This window comes from Ctenopharyngodon idella, chromosome 3 (genome assembly GCF_019924925.1).
Source record: "Ctenopharyngodon idella isolate HZGC_01 chromosome 3, HZGC01, whole genome shotgun sequence".
NCBI classification, from domain to species: Eukaryota; Metazoa; Chordata; class Actinopteri; order Cypriniformes; family Xenocyprididae; genus Ctenopharyngodon; species Ctenopharyngodon idella.
In genome coordinates this window covers 6,170,737-6,181,318 of record NC_067222.1, presented here as the reverse complement: position 1 = coordinate 6,181,318, position 10,582 = coordinate 6,170,737, and the positions used below count along the sequence as shown (strand labels likewise).

At 36.4% G+C, this 10,582-nt stretch overlaps 1 protein-coding gene across 2 annotated transcripts; it reads left to right on the top strand.

The window, feature by feature from the left end:
• The first annotated feature begins 2,289 nt into the window (after positions 1-2,289).
• LOC127508651 (E3 ubiquitin/ISG15 ligase TRIM25-like) lies at positions 2,290-10,294 on the top strand. Of its 2 annotated transcripts, none has more exons than XM_051886787.1 (7): positions 2,290-2,525; positions 6,950-7,448; positions 7,803-7,898; positions 8,008-8,241; positions 8,327-8,477; positions 8,581-8,640; positions 8,825-9,421. In XM_051886787.1, the coding sequence occupies exons 2-7, from the start codon at positions 6,954-6,956 to the stop codon at positions 8,875-8,877; spliced, it is 1,089 nt and encodes a 362-aa protein (XP_051742747.1). In that variant the 5' UTR covers positions 2,290-2,525; positions 6,950-6,953; the 3' UTR covers positions 8,878-9,421. The 2 variants fall into 2 exon arrangements, with proteins under 2 accessions (XP_051742747.1, XP_051742746.1); XM_051886786.1 differs by lacking the exon at positions 8,825-9,421 and adding an exon at positions 9,439-10,294 and having other exon boundaries at positions 2,322-2,525.
• Positions 10,295-10,582: the final 288 nt, after the last annotated feature.

Genomic DNA, 10,582 nt, shown 5'->3' with positions numbered 1-10,582 from the left:
TTTAATTACTACAGTAGTAATTTCTTGCTAGAAATGGCATCAAAAGTGGAAAATGTTTGTCAATCACGTACATTTACACACAAACTGAACAGCAAATGCAACTTTTGGATGCCATCTTTATTTTTCTAGCTCAACTGTCACAGAATGGAAAGCACAGGATTATGGGATATCAAAGCAGCGAAGGATACATCTATGCTGCCTTCAAAAATGATCAGATGAAGGTATCTCAGGAGACAGGAAGTGAAGTTAACATTGTATTCGGACATGCCTTGATGCCTTCCTACCTTGAAATGTGTCCTCCGAAGGCAGAATTTTCATCTGACCATAGAAGCTGGTCATGTTTGAAGTTCCAGTCATGTCTGACAACTGGATATGCTGGAGATTGTTTCTAGATGAGAGCAGAGGGTTTTTCTTTTAACCCTCCCAAACAACTTGTGGGGATGTAGGTGCTGTTTGATAATATTCTTTAGGCTTTCTGAGACTCAAGACTCAACTAATCTCTGCAATTCTCCTGCTGTGATCCTTGGAGAGTCTTTGGCCACTCAAACTTTCCTCCTTACCGTGCATTAGGACGATTTAGACACACGTCCTCTTCCAGGCAGATTTGTAACATCTTTAGTTGATTGGAACTTCTTAATTATTGCCCTGATAGTGGAAATGGGGATTTTTAATGCTTCAACTATTTTCTTACAGCCATTTTCTATTTTGTGAATCTTTTGCTGCACATCAGAACTATATTCTTTGGTTTTTCTCATTGTGATGAATGATTACAGGAATTTGGCCTTTGTGTTTCCTCATGTTTATACTGCTGTGGAACAAGAAATCATGGCTGGACAATTTCATGTTCATGATCACCCTGGTGTGCTAAAAAAATGTAAATATGAATGGGAATATACTTCAGAGATATTTTACTTGTAAAAAATTCTAGGGGTGCCAATAATTGTGGCCAATGTGTTTTGGAGAAAAACATTTATTTCATAATGTGATTTTCCCCCCACTTTCAATTCTTTTCCTTCAATGAAAGGTTAGATTTTGGCTAATTTTATGAATTAAAGATTAAAAGGATAAACAATGCAGATTTATTTTTATAGTCATCTTTGATCATATTTACCAAGGGTGCCAATAATTCTGACCACCACTGTGTATATATATATATATATATATATATACACACACATATGTATGTATGTATGTATGTAACGGAGGCCAGCTAGTAGTCACTGTGCAAGTAAACCTCACTCCTCTGATCTCAAGAGATGCCCTAGCGACTGACACTAGAGGTTGCAGCCTTTAGCCTCCTTGCTAGAGCGTCTGACTCCCACACCGGAGACTCTGGTTTGAGGCCCGCGCAGAGTGGGGCGAGTAGGACCTGGGTAGAGGAGTTACATATATATCATTACTATTTTATGTTTTTGCAAGCCTGCAATTATTTGATCAAGAATACAGAAAAAAAACAGTAATATTGTGAAATATTATTACAGTTTAAATAATGATTTTCTTAGTTATTTCTGTGAAGCAAAACTGCATTTTTTAGCATCATTACTCCAGTCTTCAGAGTCACATGATCCTTCAGAAATCATTATACATTTTAACGTGATCAACTGCCAAATTCAAATGTGCGTGTGCGCTTTGGCTGGCGCTAAACCAGAGACAGACGCGCAGCGCTTTTCATATATCACAAATATGCAGTGTTTTCAATCACATAATGTTTATTTTAGGTTTTAGACATTTAATTACACATAAGTACTAAAAAAAACAATACATTTAGAGTTTGTAAAATAAACACTGATGTCTATGGAAGCGGCAATGACAGTCCTTCCCATTATAATTAGACTACACATTTGATTCAGATACACACTGGCCACGTACACACTGCAGCTAAATTCGGTTGTGTAAATGCATTCATGTCTCTTCTGTATGATGGCTCTGACGTAAAAGATTTTTTTTAAAATAAATTTAATAATAAAATGTATTTAGATATTTATTTATTTATTTTTGCTTTTTTACATTTCTTTGTATATTTATTTATGTATATTTATTTATTTTTAATTTTGGCAGGCTTGGCATTCTACAGTAAACATGCGTAAAACACTAACTTGAAATTTATACTTTGTTTTAGTACATTACATAGTAATGTATTTGTATTAGAATTGTATTTGGTCTTTCTTTATATATAATATAATGTATTTAACCAGGAACATTGTGTAACAGGGACATAAATTTACATTTGATATATACATATTAAAAAAAAAAAAAAAAAAATTCAAGGACTTTGCCTCATCATTATAAAACACCACGTCCACCGCACACCAAGATATATATTTGTGCTTTTATACTGTTGGACATACGGGAAACAGAAAGTGTCCGGGTTCACGCCTCTTAATCGCCGATCAGCAGCGCTTGGAAACGCCGCAAATATACTCGAATTGATCGACGGATTTGTCCCTCATTCAACTAAAGATTAAAAAAGACCAACTACACAATCGTAGAAATCAAATCGCGATATCTGTGGTGATTTTCTTCAGGTAGGCCTATGTGAGTTTTACCTGTGGTTCACAGATGCGAATAGGTGAAAATATTTTATCCTGTTATGACCGTATTTTGCTCGTCATAAGGGGATTATTTAGGTTTTAACGTTATTTGTGATTTTTAAATGTCTGTTTCTGAATGTTTTAGTTTTGTTAGTTTCAGTTTTGCTGAAGACGTCACGTGCCTGTGCTGTTGAAATATTTATTTTCCTATAAACAGGCAGATACGATACGACCAGCCTCTCTTTACAGCACAACAGTTTTAAATAATTTTAAATAATATGTAGGCCTATGTCTTTTGAATAGGCTATTGGATATCATTTATGGATATTAAGCAAACATAACTGAACTTTAAAGAAGCATCAATCAATAAAGCATTTATATGAACTAAAGCATTTTACAAAGCATTTTTCTGAAGTAAAAATGCGGCAGTCATGTATACATATATAAATGAAAAATTTTAAAATCACACGATCTTTCATTATCATATATTTAGTGTTTGTGCTTCAGACATTATTTTTCATATACCCGCGGTTTCACAGACAAGGCAGTCTAGTCCAGACTAAAATGGATGTTTGAACTGTTTTAACTGAAAGCAAATTGCACTGACATAACGTTTTTCTCAAGATGCACACCAGTAATGTTTATAAAAGCTACTTAAATTCCCTAATTGATCTAAGGCCTAATCCTGGCTTAATCTAAGCCTGTGACACCAGGCCTCATTGTTTTACATAGGTCTGAGATTAAAAACTTGCTAAGTGTTACCAAAATGTAAAATGTTTACATAGGTTTAACAGCATTAACTTACAATATTCAATGAACATTTCTGTACTTGCTCAAGTCTTGTCTCAGGTAGATTGTCAACAGCTTTTCTGTCGCACTAAAGGCGGTCAGGTTGTTGGGCTCATGAATACATTTACAGTTATTCATTTAGCAGACGCTTTTATCCAAAGAAACTTACAAAGACATTGTTTAGAATAGTACAAGGCAAGCTACAACAGGGAGAGATTAAGTGAAAGCATGGGGGAAGAATTTTTTTCAGCAGGATGCCGTTGTGCTGACGGAAGAGATGAGTTTTTAGCTGTTTCTTGAATATTGTCAGGGATTCTGCATTCTGGATAGGGGAAGATCATTCCATCAGCAAGGAATAGTGAACGAAAACATCCTAGAGAGTGATTTTGTGTCTCTGTGATGGAACCACAAGGCGCTGCTCACTTACTGATCGCAGGCTTCTGGAGGGGATGTAGACTCATAAGAGCCGGTAGAGGCAGGAGGGTGCAGAGCCTGTGGCTGTTTTATATGCAAGCATCAATGTCTTGAACTTGATGTGAGCTGTAACTGTTTGCCAGTGCAGAGAGATAAACAGCGATGTGACATGAGCGATCTTGGACTCACTGAAGACCAGTCGTGCTGGTTTGATTGCACATGTTGGGAGTCCAGCCAAAAGAGCATTGCAATAGTCCAGCCTAGAAATGACAAGGGCCAAAACGACAAGTTGTGCAGCAGTTAGGAAGGGCCTGATCCTCCTGATGTTAATCGTGCTGTCCTTGCAATGTGGTCTTTGAAGGTCACTGATCATCAAACATTACCCCAAGATTTCTGAATGAACTTAATGGGATTATCATTGATGAATGTATGGTGATTGCCCTGTATAAATGGAAAAATTGAAAATTGAAAAAAACGTGTCAATATGTTTCCATCCACCTATTTCTGTGCATTTTAGGATACTCCATAAAAAAAAAATGCTGGATGGAAACGCCAAGATAAATTCTAAAAATGCATAAAAACTCAAACGAGTAGGATACATTTCTTATGCAACAAGAAAACATGCTCATAATCTACGATGGAAACACTTTTACGAAATAAATTTCTTGATGCTCATCAAAAAAAGACATGTGACTTTGTGATGGGACGGCTTAACTGGACAAACCAGTGGACCGTTCTCGTTGCACAGCATCTGAAATGCTGTTTTGGTCATTCTGTAATGCCTGAGCAAAGTCTGTCATTAAAGTGGTTCGGTATAATTCCCTCCCAGAAGCATCTCACACGATTGCGTTCACAAACACCAGGCTTCTGAATGCAAGATAACATTACAGCGTGTTTTGCGCTTCGTCTGTGCGCTCTGAGACGCAAATAATTTATTATATATGAAAATTAATATATACAGTGGCTTTTCAGTACTGCTATTCTTTGTGATATTTAGTGCCAGTATATCATGAAGTGACGTTTTTGTTCTCTTTGAATCGCTGGACGGAAACTGCTTTATTCGCAAATGTTTTATGCGATATTCAAAATTTGTGCTTAAGTTAAATACGCAACCTTGGATGGAAACATAGCTACTGTGCTAAGAACTACCAAGAATGACAGAAGCTATCTGCAAAAAAAAAACTTATTTGAAGTATAATTGGATTGCTTTTAGATTGGCTCGCATCCCATTTGATTACATGGAGATGGCAGAGTTTATATTCTAATCTGCAGCCAGCCACCTGGGGGTGATGGAAATGGTTTGGCTTCAGTTTTCAGGATGTGTATAACAGCTAAAAGGGAACGTTCTCATAAATGTGGCTAACGTTCTGTCAAAATTCTCTCAAAGTTATGAACAAACGTTCTTCCAGTAACGTTAATAAAGCATTTGTTCAATCTTATCTGGTCTTCAATAATGTTCTCAAAAGGTTAGCACAGAAATGTTATATATACATTGTTGAAGGTTTTTTAAATTTCCTCAATGTTGGGAGAAAACGTTCTTAGAACAACATTCTAGGAACATTCTTTAAACATTTATGTCTGGTTTCACAGACAGGGCTTAGGATTAGGCCTTAGTTCAATTAGGACATTTAAGTAGCTTTTATAAATGTGCCTTAGAAAAAAAAACATGTTTTATATATATATATATATATATATATATATTATTAAATATATTTAAGATATATCAATTGCTTTCAGTTAAAACAGATCAAACATGCATTTTAGTCTGGGACTAGGCTTAAGCCTTGTCTGTGAAAATGGGGGCAGATGTTAATGAGTAAAATCTTAAAGAAAAGAGGAACAAACATTTTAAGTCACCGTTGTGGTGATCAGTGTTCCTGTAGTTTGGCTCTTGACCCTTGGTTGTTTTGTTAGTTTTCTTTTGGCTGCTTTAACATTGTGTTCAAAAACATATATACTGTGGTAGAAGTAATCGAGACAGAACATCATCAGGTGATGTCGGCTGTTAATTAATGGTGACTTCATCATGAAGCCTAATATGATCAGAAATGTGGTTTGTTATTAATATTTAAATTTTGTGCCACTGATCATGTGATACTATAGAGTGATATCCAGCACTGTTGTGATAATCAGATATTCTGAAAAATGATAAAAACATGTTCTGAGCAGGAAGTTATTGACTACAGTGCTATTTAGATGCTCACAGACATCAACAATCAGCATATGAAACTTAACAATGGTGACAAGCTTCATGCTGCAGTGCATGATGGGTACTAGCATACAAAACTCATTCGTGGCTCCCAGTATGCATTGCTGCAAAAAAAATTATGTAGCTGAATTCTTTTGTTATTTATAGTTGAATATTTTTTTTTATTGTCACCATTGTTGAGGTTTGTATGATGAGTGTTGATGTATAAGTGTGTCTCAATTTTTACACAAAAGTTTTTTGGAAGGATTTTTTTTGTTCATTAACACTAAATCAATAATAAAGCTGTTGTTTAGACCACTTTGACTGTCATTAAGACAGATTAATCTGCTTTTTCATCAATTTATTTCTTTAGCAATGCAAAAATATATAAAAACACTATTGCAATTGCTGAAAGTGAAATAAATGAACAAAAATCAAGGGTTAAGAGGCCAACCAAAGCAAACACTGATCACCATAATGGTGATTTCAAACCAAACGTTCAATAAAACATGAAAACATGATTTTCTGTAAATGTACGACGGAAGTAAAGTCAAACTTTAATCACTTAATTCTCTAATTAACTGCAGTTGCTTCAGTGTTACTTTAACACTCTGTAGATTGGACCCATATAGACATTGAGTAGTGCCCATTTAACACTGAGGATTGTGCTGTGTACCACATTGCTATAATGTTCTAACTTGGATTAATTAGTAACTTTTTTGAAGAGGATTTTGATGTGCAGAATGTTGAGTTGTTAATAAAAATTAAGATGTTTCAGGAACATCATACTCACCTTGAAAAAACGTCCCAATAACATCAAGAAAACTGGACATTTTAAGTTCCCACAACCAAAACACAATGATTGAAAAACGTTCTTAAAACAGAAAAATTGGTAGCTGAGAACTTGGTCACATGTGAGACCCACTGTGATCCCACCCCCAATGACCAAACCGAAGAAACACTAAATAATGCACCTAAACTTTTGTGTGTGCTTTCTCTCTCTCTCTCTCTGTATGTGTTCATGCAGTGAAATGGCAGAAGCCAGCATTTCAGTGGATCAGGATCAGTTCTGCTGTCCTGTGTGTCTGGATCTCCTGAAGGATCCAGTGACGATTCCCTGCGGACACAGTTACTGTATGAGCTGCATCACTGACTTCTGGGATCAGGAGGATCAGAAGGGAATCAACAGATGTCCATTATGCAAACAGACCTTCACACCAAGACCAGTTTTAGGTAGGAATGTGGTGATTGCTGAGATGGTGGAGAAACTGAAGAAGACGAGACTCCAATCTGCTCCTGCTGCTCCTGCTGCTCCTGCAGTTGATCACACTGAATCTGGAGATGTTCAGTGTGACTCCTGCACTGGAATAAAACAGAAAGCAGTGAAGTCGTGTCTGGAGTGTCGAAGCTCTTACTGTCAAAATCACCTTGAACAGCATGAGAATCTCTTCAGAAGTAAAAGACACAATCTGATGGATGCCACTGGACCACTGCAGGAGATGATCTGTCCTCAACATGAAAAAAAGGTAGAAATTTATTGCCGTACTGACCAGCGGTGTATCTGTGTGCTGTGTTTGATGGATGGACACATAAATCATGACACTGTATCAAATGCTGCAGAATGGAAAGAGAAACAGGTACTGCTTCATACTGGATCTCAGTGGTCATCTCTTCAGGGAAACTGATGTAATTTGTTGTGTTCTAAGGTGCAATACTGAACTCATACAGCCATTAGATAATTTACTTTACTGCTCAAAAGTTTGGGATAACTGAATTTTTTTTTTTTTTTTGTATTTTGATCAAATAAATGCAGCAATGTTGAGCATATGAATCTTTTTTTCAAAAACATTTATTCATTTAATCATTTCTGTTTTCTGCAGAGACATTTTAAGGAAACCCAGAGAAACATCCAGCAGAGAATCCAGCAGAAAGAGAAAGATCTTCAGCGTCTGAGAGAGGCTGTGGAGTCTCATAAGGTGAGTTTGGAGAAGAAGAGAAGTTTGAGTCTCAGTTTGGACTTTCCTCCAGTGCTGGAGCTCTTCTAGTCCCACTGAAGCCACTGTGTGATTGTGATGTGTGTAACAGCGCTCTGCTCAGACCGCAGTGCAGGACAGTGAGAGGATCTTCACTGAGCTCATCTGCTCCATTGAGAGACATCGCTCTGAGGTGATTCAGCTGATCAGAGATCAGGAACGAGATGCAGTGAGTCGAGCTGAAGAACGACAGGAGAGACTGGAGCAGGAGATCAATGATCTGAGGAGGAGAGACGCTGAGCTGAAGCAGCTTTCAGAGATAGATGATCATGTTCATTTCCTCCAGGTAACACAGATCTTCTCAAACACTGAGGACTTTAACAAGCTTCTGGAATTACAGGGAGTTTGTGTTTTTGTCTTTGTGTCTGTAGAGTTTGTCGTCTGTCTCTCTCTCTGAATCTACAGACAGTTTCACTGTCAGTTCTCATCTGTCTTTTGATGAAGTAGTGAAATCTGTCTCTCAACTCAGAGATGAAATGCAGCAGTTCTGCAGTGAGGAGACAGAAATGATATCTGGAAGAGGTACTTTTCTTGGGATTCTGTTATTCTCATTTATTAAATACAAATAGTTTATTTTTCTTCTTGAAGGAAGAATTAAACTGCAGATGTGTTTTGGTGTCCATAGTGAAAATCGTCCAGGTCATTTTGGCTCCTGAATATCAGACCAGAGAGGAGTTTCTACAATGTGAGTTACTATGAAAACATACACAAGTCTAAAATCCAGTCTAGCGGGAGAGTTTGACTGGTTTACACTAAAAAAATGCTGTAATGCAGTTCAAGAATGCTTTTTTAAATATGTGTGTATTTAAAATACATGGTCTGCAACAAATAAATAAAAATAATCATGAACAAATTTCATTATGGATTAGTTGCATCTCTGACAATGAAGAACTGCATCAGTGATGACACTTTACACTACTGAAAAACACATTTGGCCACTGAGAAATTCAACATTTTGTGAGTGCAGACATTGATTTGTCATTAAACTTAAATTTCCTAAAAGGCCCTTCTTTGTTTTTTGGAACATAAAAGTACTTTTTTTGCCTATAAACAGTCAATTGGGGCTAGTATTGTTTGGATCACAATTTTCCTCAAAATATCTGCCGTCATACAGGTTTGGAGGTGTTTAATAGAGTTTATGTGCATGCCATTCAGACTGAGAGAGCAACAGAAAGAGGGAATGCTATAATTTCAACTAAAACAAACCATATTTCACACTTGTAACACAAGAAATGTAATTTTAACATGAACAAATAACTGTAAAGTGGCAGCAACACATTACTATATAGGAGGAAAAATACTGTTACCTGTTAAATAATAACTTTATACTTCCATGTTTAGCATTGATTTGTTGCAGCCCTAAATTAAAAGCTAGATACATTTAAAAAAAAAAAAAATGTAACTTTTTGATTTATAAAACTATAATATAAGTCTTATACTAATGAAGTAAGGCCATTAATGATTTTGTGTTTTTCTCCTTAAGATTTCCGTCTGTTGACTCTGGATGTGAACTCAGTACATTATCGGCACCGTCTGTTTGAGGAAAATACAGCGATCACCTTCTCTGACACACGTCTGCCATATCCTGATCATCCAGACAGATTTGATTGTTGGGGGCAGGCGATGTGTAGACAAAGTTTGACTGGACGCTGTTACTGGGAGGTGGAGTGGAGTGGCAGAGGAGAGACATCAGGAGTAGATATATCAGTGGCATATAAGAGCATCAGGAGGAAGGGATCAGATCCTGAGATTGATGCTGGATGCAATAATCAATCCTGGAGATTGTACTGCACTCCTGACTATTGCTCATTCTGGCACAATAACATCGAGACTGAACTCCCTGTAGTGTCCAGCCGTAGAATAGGAGTGTATGTGGATCACAGCGCAGGGATTTTGTCCTTCTACAGCGTCTCAGACACAATGAGCCTCATCCACAGAGTCCAGACCACATTCACTCAGCCGCTCTATGCCATGCTTGGACCATATTATAACACAAGGGTGAAACTGTGTCAAATGACCAATTAAATCAGATATTCTATGTATTATTTTGTCTTATAACATGATTAAACAGTACTAGTAAAAAATCATGGGGCTTATTTTCTCATCAGAAAATTCCACCAGTGTATGTGTAATAATCACAGATCTAATAAGAGTAAATTTTCTCATTAAATGAGTATAATAATGGCTGTATAAGAGATAGGGAATGTTGAAAAATGTGTGTGTGGGAATTTGTAATTTTGTTGAAATTTGTTTAAACTTTAGTTTGACTGTAAGAAGTAGCTTACAGATCTCCCAATAAAATATTTGTAATAAATAAAATGCATTGATTACTCATCAAATATGGTCTGATCTTAATTTAACTTACAGTTGAAGACTTCAGATGCAAAATCCTCTAAGTGCCATCTGAAATTTTCTTCTAAAATGAGCATTTTTATCAAGCTTGTATGTTTAGGGTCAGTAATTTTATTCTAATGGCAACTAATAGGTCATTTTTATTGCCATTAGAGTGAAATTACTGACCCTAAACATACAAGAAGCTTGATAAAAATGCTCATTTTAGAAGAAAGTTTCAGATGGCACTTAGAGGCTTTTGCATCTGAAGTCTTCAGTTGTAGACAAACACAATT